General features: G+C 47.1%; 1 protein-coding gene across 43 annotated transcripts in view; it reads right to left on the bottom strand.

The window, feature by feature from the left end:
* The window catches only part of LOC110524815 (discs large homolog 1-like protein), a 299,597-nt gene that overhangs the window by 140,706 nt on the left and 135,279 nt on the right, over window positions 1–23,612 (bottom strand). For 2 of the 43 annotated variants that reach the window (XM_036978824.2, XM_036978819.2), the window contains exon 1: window positions 4,153–5,645. The exons of 40 other annotated variants lie outside the window; for them this stretch is intronic. In XM_036978824.2, the coding sequence (XP_036834719.2) occupies window positions 4,153–4,410 (258 nt within the window). In that variant the 5' untranslated portion in view covers window positions 4,411–5,645. Of the gene's footprint in view, window positions 1–4,152; window positions 5,660–23,612 lie in introns of those variants that run through there. One more of the 43 variants, XM_090236307.1, reaches the window with a different exon arrangement.

Raw genomic sequence — 23,612 nt, 5'->3', positions numbered from 1 at the left:
CCTTCAATTCTGCTGAAATGTTTTGGTACCATTCCCCAGATCTGTGCCTCGACACAATCCTGTCTCGAAGTTGTACGGACAATTCCTTCAACCTCATGAGTAGGATTTTGCTCTGACATGCACTGTCAACCGTGGGGCCTTTATATAGACAGGTGTGTGCCTTCCCAAATCATGTCCAATAAATAGAATTTACCACAGGTGGACTCCAATCAAGCTGTACAAAACATTTCAAGGATGATCAATGGAAACAGGATGCACCTGAACTCAATTTAGAGTCTCATAGCAAAGGGTCTGAATACCTACAGTTGAAGTCAGAAGTTTACATCCACTCAGGTTGGAGTCATCAAAACTCGCTTTGCAAACACTCCACAAATGTCTTGTTAAACAAACTATAGTTTTGTCAAGTCGGTTAGGACATCTAATTTGTGCATGACACAAGTAATTTTTTCCAACAATTGTTTACAGACAGATTATTCAACTTATAATTCACTGTTTCACAATTCCAGTGGGTCAGAAGTTTACATACACTAAATTGACTGTGCCTTTAAACAGATTGGAAAATTCCAGAAAATGAAGTCATGGCTTCAGAAGCTTCTGGTAGGCTAATTGACATCATTTGAGTAAATTGGAGGTGTACCTGTGGAAGTATTTCAAGGCCTACCTCCAAACTCAGTGCTTCTTTGCTTGACATCATGGGAAAATCAAAAGAAATCAGCCAAGACCTCAGGAAAAAAATTGTAGACCTCCACAAGTCTGGTTCATCCTTGGGAGCAATTTCCAAATGCCTGAAGGTACCACGTTCATCTGTACAAACAATAGTACGCAAGTATAAACACCATGGGACCACGCAGCCGTCATACCGCTCAGGAAGGAGACCTGTTCTGTCTCCTAGAGATGAACGTACTTTGGTGAGAAAAGTGCAAATCAATTCCAGAACAGCAAAGGACCTTGTGAAGATGCTGGAAAAACAGGTACAAAAGTATCTATATCCACAGTAAAACGAGTCCTATATCAACATTACCTGAAAGGCTGCTCAGCAAGGAAGAAGCCACTGCTCCAAAACCACCATAAAAAAGACAGACTGCGGTTTGGAAAAACAGGGAGGACAAAGACTGTACTTTTGGAGAAATGTCCTCTGGTCTGATGAAACAAAAATAGAACTGTTTGGCCATAATGACTATTGTTATGTTTGGAGGAAAAAGGGGGACGCTTGCAAGCCGAAGAACACCATCCCAACCGTGAAGTACGGGGTGGCAGCATCACGTTGTGGGGGTGCTTTGCTGCAGGAGGGACTGGTGCACTTCACAAAATAGATGGCATCATGAGGACGGAAAATTACGTGGATATATTGACACAGCATCTCAAGACATCAATCAGGAAGTTAAAGTTTGGTCGCAAATGGGTCTTCCAAATGGACAATGACCCCAAGCATATTTCCAAAGTTGTGGCAAAATGGCTTAAGGACAACAAAGTCAAGGTATTGGAGTGGCCATCACAAAGCCATGACCTCAATCCTATAGGAAATGTGAAGGGAAGAACCGAAAAAGAGTGTACGAGCAAGGAGGCCTACAAACCTGACTCAGTTACACCAGCTCTGTCAGGAGGAATGGGCCGAATTTCACCCAACTTATTGTGGGAAGCTTGTGGAAGGCTACCCAACACGTTTGATCCAAGTTAAACAATTTAAAGGCACCTACAAGTATACAATTTAAAGGCCCCTACAGTATATCCCACACATTCAAGGATCCCTACAGTATATCCCATACATTCAAGGATCCCTACAGTATATCCCATACATTATAGGATCCCTACAGTATATCCCATACATTCAAGGATCCCTTTATCCTTAATATTCAAGACCCTTCCATGTTTGGTGAAGGATCCACCAAAGCAATCCTCCTGTGTCGTCGTCGTCCCCCCCCCCCCCCCCCCCCCCCCCCGTTTTACACGATCGTCTGTTAAGAGAAGCTCTGTAGTTGGTGTATAAGTTCCCTCCCCAGCGATGCTAACCTCCTCGTCAATTATTACAGAGACATAGAGCAAAACCTCTCTGCTTCTTACCATTACAGCACTCCAGTCCACTCCTAGAGAGACATAAACCTCCAACACAACAATCCATGCTACCCGAGAAAGTTCCAGAACACAACAGAAGACATGCACTAATTACACGAATCAACTAGGTTTCGAGTTTGACACAATTAACATACATCAGGTTCATTCATTACTGCGTGCCCATACAGCTAGGTACATCATATATTCCTGTATGAGGCTTTACATGAGATCTACAGGAAGTATCGGGACTCAGCCCTTACACTCCTAAAATCGACTGAACATATCCGTAACAATTTCTCAGGACTTTAATCCTTGCTTTGCTATACGGACCCAAAGCCTTCTGATCTGAACCTTAAACGGGTCTTGAACTCAGACCCTAGAGGACGACAAAGAAGGTGTGTCTTAATGACCAGGAGGCCGTGGCGTGACAACGTACTGTATGTTCGGGTGTTTGTGGGTAAAAAGGCCCATGAAAGAAAGATGAAGTGGTTGTTGTGAGTACTACAGAAAATACTTCCTCCCATCCATCCTTCATCCTTCCTTCTCCATCCATCCATCCGTCTATCTCCAGCCATCCGTCCTTCTCCACCCGTCTATCTCCATCCATCCATCCATCCCCATCCGTCCTTCTCCACCCGTCCTTCTCCACCCGTCCTTCTCCACCCGTCCTTCTCCACCCGTCCTTCTCCACCCGTCCTTCTCCATCCATCCTTCTCCATCCATCCGTCCTTCTCCATCCATCCGTCCTTCTCCATCCATCCGTCCTTCTCCATCCATCCGTCCTTCTCCATCCATCCGTCCTTCTCCATCCGTCCTTCTCCATCCGTCCTTCTCCATTCTTCCCTTTTTTTCCAATCTTTCAAAAGTCTCCATCCATCCATCTCCATTTCTTCTTCTTCCCTCAGTAAAAGACAGGATGAATTGATATAAAAGTGATGGCACCTCACAGTGCAGCAGCAGATGTAATGGGCCATTAGTCCTCCACTAAGTGCTCTGGACAACACCTTGGGAAGAAGCTCTAGCCCCAGTCCAATCTGATTACAGTTTATAACTCAGAAAACAATAGAGCACTGAGTGCTGCTGGCGTCAGCTGCCTACCCCACAGACAGCAGTCCCTGGACATCAGGGTACAGACAGACAGCAGGCCCTGTTGATTTACTACAACACAGGACTGGATGGGAACACAAGCCCCACTTGGTCATGATGTCACTGATCAAGTTCAGCTCACTAGTGAGCCTCTTCTTGAACAAGCATCTTTACACCAACAATTTGCTCAACAGATCTTCATGAGGGTTTGCCAAAACATTAAAAGACAAATTAAACCTGTGGTTAATCGTGCTCTTGTCTTGTCCTTTCATCTGTTAATGGTTCCATCAGTATGTAATGGATGATAATTATCAGAGGTGAAACTTGAGCCTCCATTACAGTAGTGACCATGAGCTCTCCTGCCTCACCAGCATCAGAGAATAACCAACCAGCCCTGATCTCTCCTTCAATCCCAACTCCCGATGGTTGACAAGACAGGAAGACAGGACTGAGACAGCACTATGTGAGGACAGTAGCCAGGTGAGTTAAACTTGGTCAAGGAATAAATGATTGACTTGATGCGTTAAAGGAGCACGGAGAAGCAGGACATCTAATGCACCAGAGAGGTATTAGGAGGTGGCTCGGTGCCAAGGGGACTAGGGATTGGTCTCGGTAAACACTTCAGGTTCTACAGTACACTGCCAGGAGACTGGCGGACAGCTCTGCACCTCTCCACAAGGCTGAGGAAACACGCATCTCAGTTTACACTTTCAATGCTGAGCTTTCTGGGGACCTTCTGCATCTTCTGCCTACATGCTTAGAGACATTTTAGAGCAACAGTAGCTGCCATAGTAACCTTGAGGAATATAAATAGAAACCTTGTTTGCCACACAAGTAACAGAGGCTACAGTCTACACGGGCAAATTTCAAGCCCAAACAATTGAACAATCCAGAATTGTTCCTTGCCTTGTCCACAAACACAGAGTATTACCAGGCAATAAAAGCAGGAACTCCGCAGTGTGAGCACATTTACAGTACACCTGTTGGTACTACAGACGTGTGATCTGGAATTACCTGAGTGGCTCCGGCTGTGATGCAGTCACTAAAGGCGTTTCTCTTCGAGAAGAAGGTGATGAGCTGCTGCCAGTGAGAGGAGGAAGAGGAGGAGGAGGAGGAAGGTGAGCCCGTATGATGTCCCGAGGACAGTTCCTCTGAGGCGCCTCTCTTGGGCCCCTGTTTCTGTTTCTGGGGCCCCCCATGCCCTTGGCCCCCGCCTCCACCGCTCCGCCCACCTCGTGGGAACTGAGTGTTGTTGCCGAAGATGAAATTCATCTCAGGAGCAAGGGACCAGAGGAGGGAAGAGAAATAACTATCCCCTCTTCTCTTCCTTTAGGGCCGGGAACGAGAGAACAGTTGCCCTGCAGGGCGATTGTACTGGCAGCCACAGAGGAGAGGAGAGGAATATAAGGTGGAGGAGTTGGAGTGGTGTGCTGGCACGGGTTAGGTTACTCACTGCATCCTATTGAGCAGTAAGAGAGTCCAAAAGTCCAAAAGGAAGTCCATTAAGATGGTGAAAGACAGACAGACAGACCCGTCTGCATCCTCCGTTTCCCTAACCAGGGGGACACACCAGACGCAACATGGTCAACAGCTGGGAAGGCAGTTAGGACAGAGAGACACAGATGGCACCGCCAGCAACTCCCCAGCAGTAGTCTCTCTGGTTCACTGGGACTCTTCTCTCTCTCCTTGTTCTCTTCTCTTTCAAGAACGACAGAACGGCGAGGGGGGGGGGGTCGAAAGGCAGGAAATGGGCTTGATTACCTGACAAGTCTTGGAGACATCAGAAGAAGGGAGCTCTGTTTCTTTCTTTCTGTCTCTCCCTTGCTTCCAGGTTGTATGTGGAGCTCCAGTGAAGTGCAGTCAAATGATCAGGGCTCAATCACAGTACATTCTTAACAGGAGAACAGCTCAGAGACTCCCCCCCCTCATCTAAACCTCCACACTCACATTAAATATAGATGGAGAGAAGATCCATCCTGAGCTCTGATCTGGTGTGGTCTTCCTCCTCCTCCTCCTCTCTTCCACTCCTTTCCTCTCCTCCTCTCCACCCTTCTTCCCCTCAATCAGTCCCAGAAGAGTTGAACTCTATTGAAAGTCATCAGAAACCTCTGTGGCCACAGGAAAGCTTCCACAGAGAGGTGTTACTGATTGGTCCTGCCACTCCAGAGCCATTGTCCAGGCGTAGAAACCCTTTCGTCACCAGATATGATTATGGACGCTGTTGACGCCCCTGCCAGCCGAACATAAAACTGAAACTCAGTGCCTCTCTCTAAAAGGTGCTCGCAGGTCCAGAAGGAGCAGACAGAGAAGAAAGGAATAAGAAAATGCCCAAAAGCGTTTGAGAACAAGAAGAGTGTGAGACGCCACAGATGCACTTCACAGATGAGTGTGTAAAATCCAGGAAGGAAGTATTAGCCGTTAGCCAGTTCAGTCGGGTAAACGTCGGCTTCTGGTGCTGCGTGATGGTGACTGTGTGTGTGTGTGTGTGTGTGTGTGTGTGTGTATGTGTGTGTAAGTGTGTAAATGTGTGTTCTCCTCCTCGGGTGTTTTCAGACACTGCAGCTCGCTTGTCTCCTACACATACTGCTGCCACCGATCCACAGTGGAATAACAACAGCCTGTGCCCATCAGAGGGGGAAAAAATGAACAGGATCCTGGTCTGTGTGAACGCCTGTTGATTCTCTGTCTCCTCCTCCTCATCTTCCTCTCACACTGAAATAGTAGAAGCATCCTCCTCCTCCTCCATCCAGAGCCAGCCTATAGCTGAGCCAGAGTCACAGGTGTCAACGAGGTAAGAGCCATTGTCACAGCTCGTGCTCCTACTCTGTGGGGACCGGCACCATGGCAACAGCTTTCACATCAAATAGAGCTGCAACCCCATCAACCAAGCTCCTCCCTCCCTCGCTGCTCCTACAACTCCAAAGATATTCTCCAGAGACAGAGAGAAATGACAGGACTCCTCGTCCACATATCATCACTGTGGTGTCTGGATCCACATATCATCACTGTGGTGTCTGTGTCCACATATCATCACTGTGGTGTCTGTGTCCACATATCATCACTGTGGTGTCTGGATCCACATATCGTCACTGTGGTGTCTGGATCCACATATCATCACTGTGGTGTCTGTGTCCACATATCACCACTGTGGTGTCTGGATCCACATATCACCTCTGTGGTGTCTGGATCCACATATCACCACTGTGGTGTCTGTGTCCACATATCATCACTGTGGTGTCTGGATCCACATATCACCTCTGTGGTGTCTGTGTCCACATATCATCACTGTGGTGTCTGGGTCTACAGGCACCTACAGTCAGGTCCTGATAGGATCAGCCTCACTGTAGCTAGGAGACAGAAATAGCATCTACCTCTAGGTAGCACTACAGCTAGGGAAATGGCAGGGATATTCATTTTCAGGGAGTAAAATCATATTTTACTACTGTGTATAGTGCTGTGGTTAGCTGGGGAAATGGCAGGGACATTTTCAAGGAGTAAAAATAATACTGTTGGTATGCGCTTAGATTATGGTGATTTTATGCACAAGTATTCAGCACAATTGATACTTCTGCCATGATATAGAAAAACAGTTGGTTCCATCACTGCTGCAAAGGAGATGCGTTAGTAATTTAACTAGCTGATGTTCTCCAACAATGTTATTAACCCATGAATTACCACAGCTACAGGTAGGTAAGTTCCATCCAGGTGTCTCACTATATTACAGGAGGCTCTTCCTGAGACCTTTCACACCCACCCACCCACTCACCCACGAACTACACCCACTCATCCACAAAATCCACCCACCCATGAACTTCACCCACTCACTCACCCACACACACACACTCACCCACCCACACTCACTCACCCACTCCACCCACCCACCCACACTCACCCACCCACTCCACTCCACTCCACTCCACTCCACCCACCCACTCCACCCACTCACTCCACCCACTCCACCCACACCCCACAGTAAATGAGATATCCAAACACCACCTGCCCATCTATGCCAAGAACCGAACACATGTGAATGACACACTCATACAAGCTGTTAGCCTTTCCTGTACCTGCTTGATCACTTCCAGTGTACTCAGGCAGACAGCGCGGCTGTCAAACCTCTGTCTGCATCCTCATCCTCAGTCCAACGTGACCTTATACATGTAGGAGCAGCTCAATAATGCATTGCCAATTAAAAAAGTACCCGGGACATGTATATTTGATGAGAGTGGTGCTGCGGACCCCTGAGTGTGTTCCACAGAGTTAAAAGTATTTCTCTCAGCTCAGCTCTCCCCTGGAAACACTGATAGAGACACAGTGCATTGGGAAAGTATTCAGACACCTAGACCTTTTCCACATGTTGTTACGTTACAGCCTTATTCTAAAATGGATTAAATAAAAAACGCCCTCATCAATCTACACACAATACCCCATAATGACATCACAATACCCCATCATGACATCACAATACCCCATAATGACAAAGTGGAAAAAGGTTTTTAGAAATGTGTGTAAATGTATTAAAAAAATTAATAAATCTGATACCTTATTTACATAAGTATTCAGTCTAATTTGCTATGAGACCAGAAATTGAGCTCAGGTGCATCCTGTTTCATTGATCATCCTTGAGACGTTTCTACAACTTGATTGGAGTCCAGCTGTGGTAAATTCAATTGATTGGACATGATTTGGAAAGGCACACACCTGTCTATATAAGGTCCCACAGTTGACAGTCCATCTGGGGAAGGGTACCCAAACAATTCTGCAGCATTAAAGGTCCCCAAGAACACAGTGGCTTCCATCATTCTTAAATGGAGGAAGTTTGGAACCACCAAGACTCTTCCTAGAGCTGGCCACAAGGCCAAACTGAGCAATCGGGGGAGAAGGGCCTTGGTCAGGGAGATGAACCCAAGAACCCGACGGTCACTCTGACAGAGCTCCAGAGTTCCTCTGTGGAGATGCGAGAACCATCCAGAAGGACAACCATCCCTGCAGCACTCCACCAATCAGGCTTTTATGGTAGAGTGGGCAGACAGAAGCCACTCCTAAATAGTTTGCCCAAAGGCACATAAAGGACTCCCAGACCACGAGAAACCAGATTCTCTGGTCTGATGAAACCAAGATTGAACTCTTTGGCCTGAATGCCAAGTGTCACGTCTGGAGAAAACCTGGCACCATCCCTACAGTGAAACATGGTGCTGGCAGCATCATACTGTGGGGATGTTTTTCAGCGGCAGGGACTGAGAGACTAGTCAGGATCGAAGGAAAGATGAACGAAGCAAAGTACAGAGAGATCCTTGATGAAAACCTGCTCCAGAGCGCTCAGGACCTCAGACTGGGGTGAAGGTTCACCTTCCAACAGGACAACGACCCTAAGCACACAGCCAATACAACGGAAGAGTGGCTTCGGGACAAGACTCTGAATGTCCATGAGTGGCCCAGCCACAGCCCGGACTTGAACCCGATCTAACATCTCTGGAGAGACCTGAAAATAGCTGTGCAGCGACGCTCCCCATCCAACCTGACAGAGCTTGAGAGGATCTGCAGAGAAGAATGGGGAGAAACGCCCCAAATACAGGTGTTCCAAGCTTGTAGCGTCATACCCAAGAAGACTCTACGCTGTAATCGCTGCCAAAGGTGCTTCAACAAAGTACTGAGTAAAGGGTCTGAATACTTACGTAAATGTGTTATCAGTTTTTTATTTTTAATACATTTGCAAATATATATTTAAAAAACTGTTTTTGCTTCGTCATTATGGGGTATTGTGATGTCATTATGGGGTATTGTGATGTCATTATGGGGTATTATGTGTAGATTGATGAGGGTGAAAAACAATTGAATTAATTGTTGAATAAACAATTGAATTAATAATAATAATAATAATAATAATAATAATAACGTAACGTAACAAAATGAAAAAGTCAAGGGGAATACTTTCCAAATGAGCTGTATATGCAAAGTTCAACAAACTACAGTACCCTCCTTACTCAAAATAACAAACTACAGTACCCTCCCTACTCAAAATAACAAACTACAGTACCCTCCTTACTCAAAATAACAAACTACAGTACCCTCCCTACTCAAAATAACAAACTACAGTACCCTCCCTACTCAAATCAACAAACTACAGTACCCTCCTTACTCAAAATAACAAACTACAGTACCCTCCCTACTCAAATCAACAAACTACAGTACCCTCCCTACTCAAAATAACAAACTACAGTACCCTCCCTACTCAAATCAACAAACTACAGTACCTTCCCTACTCAAATGAACAAACTACAGTACCCTCCCTACTCAAATCAACAAACTACAGTACCTTCCCTACTCAAATGAACAAACTACAGTACCCTCCTTACTCAAATCAACAAACTACAGTACCCTCCCTACTCAAAATAACAAACTACAGTACCCTCCCTACTCAAATCAACATCAACATTCAACATATTATCACTTGAGTTGTAGAACTAGCATGTACATTTTCCAACGTTTTAGAGCTGGTCCATGTTGCAGATACATAATAATAATACGGAAGCTACCCAAATGACGTTTCAAATGAATGACCAGTGTAGTCACGGTGTAAGTATCCCAGGGAAACTGTATAACTACATTGTATATGCACTACCAAGACGGTACCATCGTGAATAAATTAACATGTTTTCACTCTAACACGTAGCTTTAGGATACATTTTGGTCAGGCTCGTAGGAAATCCCAACAGGAGACATCTGTACTCCAGTCCGGTACAGTGCACCTGTAGGATGACCCTTGACCCTTCCACTCTCCTGTTGCATGTAACCCAGCACTACCACTGCAGCCTGCCTGGTGAACAGTCTCCTCTAAAGTCTACAGACTAATGGGTTCTTAATGGTCCACTTTACCCGGACACTGTAGATCACGGAAGAGTCCTTTTGACACACCCTAATACTGTAATCACAGTTCAAAAGACCAGCGACAGGAGGGGAGGATGGCCTGAGTGTAGGGCTGGGCTAGTCATTAAGGGGAGGGGAGGATGTCCTGAGTGTAGGGCTGGGCTAGTCATTAAGGGGAGGGGAGGATGTCCTGAGTGTAGGGCTGGGCTAGTCATTAAGGGGAGGGGAGGATGTCCTGAGTGTAGGGCTGGGCTAGTCATTAAGGGGAGGGGAGGATGGCCTGAGTGTAGGGCTGGGCTAGTCATTAAGGGGAGGGGAGGATGTCCTGAGTGTAGGGCTGGGCTAGTCATTAAGGGAAGGGGAGGATGGCCTGAGTTTAGGGCTGGGCTAGTCATTAAGGGGAGGATGTCCTGAGTGTAGGGCTGGGCTAGTCATTAAGGGGAGGGGAGGATGGCCTGAGTGTAGGGCTGGGCTAGTCATTAAGGGGAGGGGAGGATGTCCTGAGTGTAGGGCTGGGCTAGTCATTAAGGGGAGGGGAGGATGTCCTGAGCGTAGGGCTGGGCTAGTCATTAAGGGGAGGGGAGGATGTCCTGAGTGTAGGGCTGGGCTAGTCATTAAGGGGAGGGGAGGATGTCCTGAGTGTAGGGCTGGGCTAGTCATTAAGGGGAGGGGAGGATGTCCTGAGCGTAGGGCTGGGCTAGTCATTAAGGGGAGGGGAGGATGTCCTGAGTGTAGGGCTGGGCTAGTCATTAAGGGGAGGGGAGGATGTCCTGAGTGTAGGGCTGGGCTAGTCATTAAGGGGAGGGGAGGATGTCCTGAGCGTAGGGCTGGGCTAGTCATTAAGGGGAGGGGAGGATGTCCTGAGTGTAGGGCTGGGCTAGTCATTAAGGGGAGGGGAGGATGTCCTGAGTGTAGGGCTGGGCTAGTCATTAAGGGGAGGGGAGGATGTCCTGAGTGTAGGGCTGGGCTAGTCATTAAGGGGAGGGGAGGATGTCCTGAGTGTAGGGCTGGGCTAGTCATTAAGGGGAGGGGAGGATGTCCTGAGTGTAGGGCTGGGCTAGTCATTAAGGGGAGGGGAGGATGTCCTGAGTGTAGGGCTGGGCTAGTCATTAAGGGGAGGGGAGGATGTCCTGAGTGTAGGGCTGGGCTAGTCATTAAGGGGAGGGGAGGATGTCCTGAGTGTAGGTCTGGGATAGTCATTAAGGGGAGGATGTCCTGAGTGTAGGGCTGGGCTAGTCATTAAGGGGAGGGGAGGATGTCCTGAGTGTAGGGCTGGGCTAGTCATTAAGGGGAGGGGAGGATGTCCTGAGTGTAGGGCTGGGCAAGTCATTAAGGGGAGGGGAGGATGTCCTGAGTGTAGGGCTGGGCTAGTCATTAAGGGGAGGGGAGGATGTCCTGAGTGTAGGGCTGGGCTAGTCATTAAGGGGAGGGGAGGATGTCCTGAGTGTAGGGCTGGGCTAGTCATTAAGGGGAGGGGAGGATGTCCTGAGTGTAGGGCTGGGCTAGTCATTAAGGGGAGGGGAGGATGTCCTGAGTGTAGGGCTGGGCTAGTCATTAAGGGGAGGGGAGGATGTCCTGAGTGTAGGGCTGGGCTAGTCATTAAGGGGAGGGGAGGATGTCCTGAGTGTAGGGCTGGGCTAGTCATTAAGGGGAGGGGAGGATGTCCTGAGTTTAGGGCTGGGCTAGTCATTAAGGGGAGGATGTCCTGAGTGTAGGGCTGGGCAAGTCATTAAGGGGAGGGGAGGATGTCCTGAGTTTAGGGCTGGGCTAGTCATTAAGGGGAGGGGAGGATGTCCTGAGTTTAGGGCTGGGCTAGTCATTAAGGGGAGGGGAGGATGGCCTGAGTTTAGGGCTGGGCTAGTCATTAAGGGGAGGAGAGGATGGCCTGAGTTTAGGGCTGGGCTAGTCATTAAGGGGAGGGGAAGATGGCCTGAGTTTAGGGCTGGGCTAGTCATTAAGGGGAGGATGTCCTGAGTGTAGGGCTGGGCTAGTCACTAAGGGGAGGGGAGGATGTCCTGAGTGTAGGTCTGGGATAGTCATTAAGGGGAGGATGTCCTGAGTTTAGGTCTGGGATAGTCATTAAGGGGAGGATGTCCTGAGTGTAGGGCTGGGCTAGTCATTAAGGGGAGGGGAGGATGGCCTGAGTTTAGGGCTGGGCTAGTCATTAAGGGGAGGATGTCCTGAGTGTAGGGCTGGGCAAGTCATTAAGGGGAGGGGAGGATGTCCTGAGTGTAGGGCTGGGCTAGTCATTAAGGGGAGGATGTCCTGAGTTTAGGGCTGGGCTAGTCATTAAGGGGAGGATGTCCTGAGTTTAGGGCTGGGCTAGTCATTAAGGGGAGGATGTCCTGAGTTTAGGGCTGGGCTAGTCATTAAGGGGAGGGGAGGATGGCCTGAGTTGAGGGCTGGGCTAGTCATTAAGGGGAGGATGGCCTGAGTTTAGGGCTGGGCTAGTCATTAAGGGGAGGGGAGGATGGCCTGAGTTTAGGTCTGGGATAGTCATTAAGGGGAGGATGTCCTGAGTGTAGGGCTGGGCTAGTCATTAAGGGGAGGGGAGGATGGCCTGAGTTTAGGGCTGGGCTAGTCATTAAGGGGAGGATGTCCTGAGTGTAGGGCTGGGCAAGTCATTAAGGGGAGGGGAGGATGTCCTGAGTGTAGGGCTGGGCTAGTCATTAAGGGGAGGATGTCCTGAGTTTAGGGCTGGGCTAGTCATTAAGGGGAGGATGTCCTGAGTTTAGGGCTGGGCTAGTCATTAAGGGGAGGATGTCCTGAGTTTAGGGCTGGGCTAGTCATTAAGGGGAGGGGAGGATGGCCTGAGTTGAGGGCTGGGCTAGTCATTAAGGGGAGGATGGCCTGAGTTTAGGGCTGGGCTAGTCGTTAAGGGGAGGATGGCCTGAGTTTAGGGCTGGGCTAGTCATTCAGGGGAGGGGAGGATGGCCTGAGTTGAGGGCTGGGCTAGTCATTAAGGGGAGGATGGCCTGAGTTGAGGGCTGGGCTAGTCATTAAGGGGAGGGGAGGATGGCCTGAGTTTAGGGCTGGGCTAGTCATTAAGGGGAGGATGTCCTGAGTTTAGGGCTGGGCTAGTCATTAAGGGGAGGGGAGGATGGCCTGAGTTTAGGGCTGGGCTAGTCATTAAGGGGAGGATGTCCTGAGTTTAGGGCTGGGCTAGTCATTAAGGGGAGGGGAGGATGTCCTGAGCTTAGGTCTGGGATAGTCATTAAGGGGAGGGGAGGATGGCCTGAGTTTAGGGCTGGGCTAGTCATTAAGGGGAGGATGTCCTGAGTTTAGGGCTGGGCTAGTCATTAAGGGGAGGGGAGGATGTCCTGAGCTTAGGTCTGGGCTAGTCATTAAGGGGAGGGGAGGATGGCCTGAGTTGAGGGCTGGGCTAGTCATTAAGGGGAGGGGAGGATGTCCTGAGTTTAGGGCTGGGCTAGTCATTAAGGGGAGGATGTCCTGAGTTTAGGGCTGGGCTAGTCATTAAGGGGAGGGGAGGATGGCCTGAGTTTAGGGCTGGGCTAGTCATTAAGGGGAGGGGAGGATGTCCTGAGTTTAGGGCTGGGCTAGTCATTAAGGGGAGGGGAGGATGTCCTGAGCTTAGGTCTGGGATAGTCATTAAGGGGAGGGGAGGATGGCCTGAGTTTAGGTCTGGGCTAGTCACTAAGGGGAGGGGAGGATGGCCTGAGTTTAGGGCTGGGCTAGTCATTAAGGGGAGGATGTCCTGAGTTTAGGGCTGGGCTAGTCATTAAGGGGAGGGGAGGATGGCCTGAGTTGAGGGCTGGGCTAGTCATTAAGGGGAGGGGAGGATGTCCTGAGTTTAGGGCTGGGCTAGTCATTAAGGGGAGGATGTCCTGAGTTTAGGGCTGGGCTAGTCATTAAGGGGAGGGGAGGATGGCCTGAGTTTAGGGCTGGGCTAGTCATTAAGGGGAGGGGAGGATGTCCTGAGTTTAGGGCTGGGCTAGTCATTAAGGGGAGGGGAGGATGGCCTGAGTTTAGGTCTGGGCTAGTCATTAAGGGGAGGGGAGGATGTCCTGAGCTTAGGTCTGGGATAGTCATTAAGGGGAGGGGAGGATGTCCTGAGCTTAGGTCTGGGATAGTCATTAAGGGGAGGGGAGGATGTCCTGAGTTTAGGTCTGGGCTAGTCATTAAGGGGAGGATGTCCTGAGTTTAGGTCTGGGATAGTCATTAAGGGGAGGGGAGGATGTCCTGAGTTTAGGTCTGGGCTAGTCATTAAGGGGAGGATGTCCTGAGTTTAGGTCTGGGATAGTCACTAAGGGGAGGGGAGGATGTCCTGAGTTTAGGGCTGGGCTAGTCATTAAGGGGAGGGGAGGATGTCCTGAGCTTAGGTCTGGGATAGTCATTAAGGGGAGGATGTCCTGAGCTTAGGTCTGGGATAGTCATTAAGGGGAGGATGTCCTGAGTTTAGGTCTGGGCTAGTCACTAAGGGGAGGGGAGGATGGCCTGAGTTTAGGTCTGGGATAGTCATTAAGGGGAGGGGAGGATGTCCTGAGCTTAGGTCTGGGATAGTCATTAAGGGGAGGGGAGGATGTCCTGAGCTTAGGTCTGGGATAGTCATTAAGGGGAGGATGTCCTGAGCTTAGGTCTGGGATAGTCATTAAGGGGAGGGGAGGATGGCCTGAGTTTAGGTCTGGGATAGTCATTAAGCATTCAGTATCTGGTTATTTGTTTCTGTCCCCTCTGTCCACACACACACACACACACACACACACACACACTAGGATGGCATTGGGTTAATGAGTTTCCATCCTAATCTGTGTTAGGAACTCAATATCTCACAATCTAATAGAGATTCCCCATGAAGTTCACATTGGACTTCGATCAGACTGGAGGTTAATGACCACCACCACATCCCATTCAGCAATCTAATAACACTTGAATATGTGGTGAATATCAGAAAAGGGCCATGACAGGCAGGCTTACACATGTCTGCCTTTAACTGTCGGCTGCAGTTATAGTTTACTAGCCACCTTCAGCACTCAAACTGCAATGCATTTCAAATACTTCTTCAGGTTGCTTTATCATTCTTTCCTTGTCTCCTACTAAGTAACACGTTTATTTATCATGAATGCCTAGGCCATACTGTGGCCTCCCTCTGTTGCGGTCTGTATCTTGAACCCTGACATTTTATCGTTCTCACTGAAATCACAGAAGATTTCTGATTCATAGTTTCCTAAAGCTCCGCCCCTCTACCTGTCAGGAGTGCAGGAAGGACGACAGTCACCTGTTGTTCAGGTGGAAGTGCAGGTGATGCATCTTTGGAACGTTGGAGACTATGGTACAGTGTGATCTTATATAACCTCGGGTAGCCACATAAGAGAGTGACATAGGGAAAATGGCTTCCAGTTTCTCCCAGAGGAGATGCTCTCCTGTCCTGTGTGCTGTGACATCTTCAAGAACCCTGTCCTCTTGTCATGTAGCCATATCTTCTGTAATGCCTGTCTGCACGACTATTGGAAGGGAAAATAAACTTGGGAATGTCCCGTTTGCAGGAGAAGATCATCAAGACACGGGCCTTCGTGTCAGCTGGGTTTAAAGAACATGTGTGAGGTCTTCTTACAGGAGAGAAGGAATCAGAGAGTGTCTGAGCTGCTCTGCTGTCTGCAAGGAGAGAATCTCAAGCTCTACTGTCTGGAGGATAAAAAGCATGTTTGTTTCGTGTGTCAGACTTCCAGAAAACACACAAACCACAAGTTCTGTCCCATAGATGAATCTGCACTCAAGACCACACTGAAACCCTTACGGGAGAAGCTGAAGATCTTTAATGCAATTAAAGTAAAGTGTGATAAAAGAGCAGAGCACATTAAGAGCCAGGCCCAGACAACAGAAAACAGCAGAGCACATTAAGAGCCAGGCCCAGACCACAGAACACAGCAGAGCACATTAAGAGCCAGGCCCAGACCACAGAAAACAGCAGAGCACATTATGAGCCAGGCCCAGATCACAGAAAAGCAGATTAAGGAGGAGTTTGAGATGATTCACCAGTTTCTGCGAGATGAAGAGGCAGCCAGAATAACTTCTCTAAGGGAGGAAGAGGAGCACGACAGTCAGATGAAGAAAAATATTGAGGTGACGAATAAAGAGATATCATCTCTTTCACACACAATTCAGTGCCGCAGAGGAGGACCTGAACACATCAAATGTCTACAGAACTACAAGGCCACCGTTGGAAGATCCAGAGAGAGTCTCAGGAGCGCTGGTGCACGTGGCCGGGAGTCTGGAAAAAGATGCAGGTTCAGTAACACTGCATCCCCCACATCTCACCCTGTCTGATGATCTGACCAGTGCGAGAGCCTGTTCGACACAACAGCTTCCTGACAACCCAGAGAGATTTGATAACTGTCATTTTGTTCCGGGATCAGGAGGCTTTAACTGACGAACACATCGCTGGGACGTTGAGGTCGGAGACTGGATTGTAGGATTTATCTCAGTCTGTCTCCAGGATGAAAGGTGCTTTCTATGGTAGATTGTGGGCAATACAGTGTTGTGTTGGTAAATACAAAAACACACCTGTCAATCATTCTCCTCTAAAGTGAGACGGAAAGCCAAGAGGATCAGAGTGCAGCTGGACTGGAACAGAGAAAGGCTGTCATTCTCTGACCCTGATAACAACATACATATATACACTGATACACACACTTTCACTGGACGGAGTATCTCCATTCATTTACAATATTGATACTTCAGCTAATCTGAAGAGTTTAACAATCTAGTGGATCAGCACAGTAACAACTGATACCACCTCTGTCTAACAGTGGAACAGCTGATACCACCTCTGTCTAACAGTGGAACAGCTGATACCACCTCTGTCTAACAGTGGAACAGCTGATACCACCTCTGCCTAACAGTGGAACAGCTGATACCACCTCTGCCTAACAGTGGAACAGCTGATACCACCTCTGTCTAACAGTGGAACAGCTGATACCACCTCTGCCTAACAGTGGAACAGCTGATACCACCTCTGCCTAACAGTGGAACAGCTGATACCACCTCTGTCTAACAGTGGAACAGGTACCACCTCTGTCTAACAGTGGAACAGCTGATACCACCTCTGTCTAACAGTGGAACAGCTGATACCACCTCTGTCTAACAGTGGAACAGGTACCACCTCTGTCTAACAGTGGAACAGCTGATACCACCTCTGCCTAACAGTGGAACAGCTGATACCACCTCTGCCTAACAGTGGAACAGCTGATACCACCTCTGTCTAACAGTGGAACAGCTGATACCACCTCTGCCTAACAGTGGAACAGGTACCACCTCTGTCTAACAGTGGAACAGCTGATACCACCTCTGTCTAACAGTGGAACAGCTGATACCACCTCTAACAGTGGAACAGCTGATACCACCTCTGCCTAACAGTGGAACAGCTGATACCACCTCTGTCTAACAGTGGAACAACTGATACCACCTCTGTCTAACAGTGGAACAACTGATACCACCTCTGTCTAACAGTGGAACAGCTGATAACACCTCTGTCTAACAGTGGAACAGCTGATACCACCTCTGTCTAACAGTGGAACAGCTGATACCACCTCTGCCTAACAGTGGAACAGCTGATACCACCTCTGTCTAACAGTGGAACAGCTGATACCACCTCTGTCTAACAGTGGAACAGCTGATACCACCTCTGTCTAACAGTGGAACAGCTGATACCACCTCTGTCTAACAGTGGAACAGCTGATACCACCTCTGTCTAACAGTGGAACAGCTGATACCACCTCTGTCTAACAGTGGAACAGCTGATACCACCTCTGTCTAACAGTGGAACAGCTGATACCACCTCTGCCTAACAGTGGAACAGCTGATACCACCTCTGCCTAACAGTGGAACAGGTACCACCTCTGTCTAACAGTGGAACAGCTGATACCACCTCTGTCTAACAGTGGAACAGCTGATACCACCTCTGTCTAACAGTGGAACAGCTGATACCACCTCTGTCTAACAGTGGAACAGCTGATACCACCTCTGTCTAACAGTGGAACAGCTGATACCACCTCTGCCTAACAGTGGAACAGCTGATACCACCTCTGTCTAACAGTGGAACAGGTACCACCTCTGTCTAACAGTGGAATAGCTGATACCACCTCTGCCTAACAGTGGAACAGCTGATACCACCTCTGCCTAACAGTGGAACAGCTGATACCACCTCTGCCTAACAGTGGAACAGGTACCACCTCTGTCTAACAGTGGAATAGCTGATACCACCTCTGCCTAACAGTGGAACAGCTGATACCACCTCTGCCTAACAGTGGAACAGCTGATACCACCTCTGTCTAACAGTGGAACAACTGATACCACCTCTGTCTAACAGTGGAACAACTGATACCACCTCTGTCTAACAGTGGAACAGCTGATACCACCTCTGTCTAACAGTGGAACAGCTGATACCACCTCTGTCTAACAGTGGAACAGCTGATACCACCTCTGTCTAACAGTGGAACAGCTGATACCACCTCTGTCTAACAGTGGAACAGCTGATACCACCTCTGCCTAACAGTGGAACAGCTGATACCACCTCTGTCTAACAGTGGAACAGCTGATACCACCTCTGTCTAACAGTGGAACAGCTGATACCACCTCTGCCTAACAGTGGAACAGCTGATACCACCTCTAACAGTGGAACAACGGGGATGAATATATTAAAAATGGATGACAGGCCGCAGTCGTTTCTTACAATCTGACAGTCTTAACTTCTAACCATGTCTAACATAGTGAGAAGTAAACCTTAGCTCACATGGCTCAACACTAACCCAAATGAGCTTATGGCGAAGTTCTTCCCACTGTAAATCTGTAGCTTTTAGCACTCTCGGTGAAACCGTTAAAAACAAGACAAATAAAACAAACCGATACATCTGAACCTGTTTTTATTTAACCTTTATTTAACTAGGCAGGCCCGTTAAGAACAAATTCTTCTTTACAATGACGGCCTACACCGGTCAAACCCAGACGAGGCTGGGCCAATTGTGTGCCGCCCTATGGGACTGCCAATCACAGCCAGATGTGATATAGCCTGGATTCTAATGATTAGCATATGACGGCCTACACCGGCCAAACCCGGACAACGCTGGGCCAATTGTGTGCTGCCCTATGGGACTGCCAATCACAGCCAGATGTGATATAGCCTGGATTCTAATGATTAGCATATGACGGCCTACACCGGCCAAACCCGGACAACGCTGGGCCAATTGTGTGCTGCCCTATGGGACTGCCAATCACAGCCAGATGTGATATAGCCTGGATTCTAATGATTAGCATATGACGGCCTACACCGGCCAAACCCGGACAACGCTGGGCCAATTGTGTGCTGCCCTATGGGACTGCCAATCACAGCCAGATGTGATATAGCCTGGATTCTAATGATTAGCATATGACGGCCTACACCGGCCAAACCCGGACAACGCTGGGCCAATTGTGTGCTGCCCTATGGGACTGCCAATCACAGCCGGATGTGATATAGCCTGGATTCTAACCAGGTACTATAGTGACGCCTCTTGCACTTAGACCACTGCACCACTCGGGAGCCCACATATTCACTGATAATATAGCTGGGGTGCTAAAATACACCGAACAAAAATATAAACTCAACATGTAAAGTGTCGGTTTCATGAGCTGGAATAAAAGACCCCAGAAATGTTTCATGTGCTGAAATAAAAGATCCCAGAAATGTTCTCAAATTGTGCACAAATGTGTTTGCATCCCTGTTAGTGAGCCTCCTTTACCAAGATAATCCATCCACATGACAAGTGTGGCACATCAAGAAGCTGATTAAACAGCATGATCATTACACAGGTACACCTTGTGCTGGGGTCAATAAAATACCACTCTAAAATGTGCATTTTTTTCACACAGCACAGTGCCACAGATGTCTCTAATTTCGAGGAAGCGTGCAATTGGCATACTGGTTGCAGGAATGTCCACCAAGGCTGTTGCCAGAGAATTGAATCTTATCTACCATCTTATCTACCATAAGACGCCTCCAAGAATTTGTTAGTACGTCCAACTGGCCTCACAACCGCAGACCACGTGTAACCACACCAGCCCAGGACCTCCACAACCACTGACCACATGTAACCACACCAGCCCAGGACCTTCACAACCACAGTCCACGTGTAACCACACCAGCCCAGGACCTCCACAACCACAGACCACATGTAACCACGCCAGCCCAGGACCTCCACAACCACAGACCACATGTAACCACACCAGTCCAGGACCTCCACATCAGCCCAGGACCTCCACAACCACAGACCACGTGTAACCACACCAGCCCAGAACCTCCACAACCACAGACCACATGTAACCACACCAGCCCAGGACCTCCACACCAGCCCAGGACCTCCACAACCACGTGTAACCACACCAGCCCAGGACCTCCACACCAGCCCAGGACCTAAACAACCACAGACCACGTGTAACCACACCAGCCCAGGACCTCCACAACCACAGACCACGTGTAACCACACCAGCCCAGGACCTCCACAACCACAGACCACGTGTAACCACACCAGCCCCGGACCGCCACAACCACAGACCACGTGTAACCACACCAGCCCAGGACCTCCACAACCACAGACCACATGTAACCACACCAGCCCAGGACCTCCACAACCACAGACCACGTGTAACCACACCAGCCCAGGACCTCCACACCAGCCCAGGACCTCCACAACCACAGACCACGTGTAACCACACCAGCCCAGGACCTCCACACAAGCCCAGGACCTCCACACCAGCCCCGGACCTCCACAACCACAGACCACGTGTAACCACACCAGCTTAAAGCCCTTTTGTTGGGAAAAACTCATTCTGATTGGCTGGGACTGTCTGGCTTCCAAGTGGGTGTGCCTATGCCCTCCGAGGCCCATCGATGGCTGTGCCCCTGCCCAGTCATGCAAAATCCATGTATTAGGGCCTAATTTATTTATTTCAATTGCCTGATTTCCTCATATGAACTGTAACTCAGTAAAATGGTTTAAATAAAGGCATGTCGCGTTTCATATTTTTGTTCAGTGGAGTTTTGCTTCAAGAAAAAAAGCTCTAATTTTAATTAAGCAAATACATTTCAATTCATAAAACTACTTGGTGCATATACTGGATAATAATATACTGTAAAGCCTTAATACAGTAAATATACTAATAATATACTGTAATGTAAAGATTTAATACAGTAAATATACTGGATAATAATATACTGTAAAGCCTTAATACAGTAAATATACTAATAATATACTGTAATGTAAAGCCTTAATACTGTAAATATACTGGATAATAATATACTGTAATGTAAAGCCTTAATACAGTAAATATACTGGATAATAATATACTGTAATGTAAAGCCTTAATACAGTAAATATACTAATAATATACTGTAATGTAAAGCCTTAATACAGTAAATATACTGGATAATAATATAGTGTAAAGCCTTAATACAGTAAATATACTAATAATATACTGTAAAGCCTTAATACAGTAAATATACTGGATAATAATATACTGTAAATCCTTAATACAGTAAATATACTGGATAATAATATACTGTAAAGCCTTAATACAGTAAATATACTGGATAATAATATACTGTAAATCCTTAATACAGTAAATATACTAATATTATACTGTAAAGCCTTAATACAGTAAATATACTGGATAATAATATACTGTAAAGCCTTAATACAGTAAATATACTAATAATATACTGTAATGTAAAGCCTTAATACAGTAAATATACTAATATTATACTGTAAAGCCTTAATACAGTAAATATACTAATATTATACTGTAAAGCCGTAATACAGTAAATATACTGGATAATAATATACTGTAAAGCCTTAATACAGTAAATATACTGGATAATAATATACTGTAAAGCCTTAATACAGTAAATATACTAATAATATACTGTAATGTAAAGCCTTAATACAGTAAATATACTAATATTATACTGTAAAGCCTTAATACAGTAAATATACTAATATTATACTGTAAAGCCTTAATACAGTAAATATACTGGATAATAATATACTGTAAATCCTTAATACAGTAAATATACTAATAATATACTGTAATGTAAAGCCTTAATACAGTAAATATACTAATATTATACTGTAAAGCCTTAATACAGTAAATATACTGGATAATAATATACTGTAAATCCTTAATACAGTAAATATACTAATATTATACTCTAAAGCCTGTTGTACTCAGACAGGACAAACCGACTCCAATAAACTGAACCTACATTTGGGCTAAAATAACCAAAGCACCACTCCATCCAATCAATGCAGACACATACACTGAGCACGTAAAGCGTAACAGATGAAGTGACGTGGCTCAATGACATCTGCCTCACGTCTAATCAATCACCATTTGAAACATGACATCATCGTTGGCACAACCACCGAAGCACAGGAGCATAATCCATCTCCATTCAAGCCCCTCTTCCTGCTGCTGCTCCTACTGGTTAATTACCATCAACACGCATCTCTCAGAGACGCACAGCGTAACGGGCGGACAGAGACAGACGGGGACACTGAAAAGAGTTCATTTGTCTCTCGTTCTGCTCTAAAAGTCACTCAGAGGGCTATTCGCTTACTAACTTACTGCAGCTCAGCTCACGTAGCATTGCAGCACAGCACTGCTCGGTCTGTCTGTCCAGCGGCATCACACCCACGGTAAGGAGTAGGCTGAGATCTCTGTGCTGTGGGAGCAGTGTGTTACTGTGTGGAAGGAGTGGGATGTGTGTGTAAAGTCAGAGTGTAGTGCTACTCCTGGGATTTAATGTAGGTGTGTGCTGTTAGAACAACAGAGAGTTCCTGTTGTCGGAGGTGAGAGCAGGAAAGGGAGCTGAAACGATGCATCGTCATGACGACAAAACAAATCTGCTTTACATTTAGAAAGGGCATTGTCATTCCTGTACGACTACAACACCAAGAAACAGGCTTTCTAAAAACTGCCCCACATAAACACTAAAACAATCAACAACCCTGATCAATGTCTCCAAATCAACTCCATACAAAACAAAATCAACAACCCTGATCAATGTCTCCAAATCAACTCCGTACAAAACAAATCAACAACCCTGATCAATGTCTCCAAATCAACCTCATACTAAACAAATCAACAACCCTGATCAATGTCTCCAAATCAACCCCATTCAAAACAAATCAACAACCCTGATCAATGTCTCCAAATCAACTCCGTACAAAACAAAATCAACAACCCTGATCAATGTCTCCAAATCAACCTCATACTAAACAAATCAACAACCCTGATCAATGTCTCCAAATCAACTCTATACTAAACAAATCAACAACCCTGATCAATGTCTCCAAATCAACAACCCTGATCAATGTCTCCAAATCAACTCCATACTAAACAAATCAACAACCCTGATCAATGTCTCCAAATCAACTCCATACTAAACAAATCAACAACCCTGATCAATGTCTCCAAATCAACCTCATACTAAACAAATCAACAACCCTGATCAATGTCTCCAAATCAACTCTATACTAAACAAATCAACAACCCTGATCAATGTCTCCAAATCAACAACCCTGATCAATGTCTCCAAATCAACTCCGTACAAAACA

Source organism: Oncorhynchus mykiss, chromosome 5, assembly GCF_057628025.1.
Source record: "Oncorhynchus mykiss isolate SJ-2025 chromosome 5, ASM5762802v1, whole genome shotgun sequence".
Lineage (NCBI taxonomy): Eukaryota > Metazoa > Chordata > Actinopteri > Salmoniformes > Salmonidae > Oncorhynchus > Oncorhynchus mykiss.
Note: the sequence above shows the minus strand (reverse complement) of the source record. Positions and strands in the feature narration are given on the sequence as shown.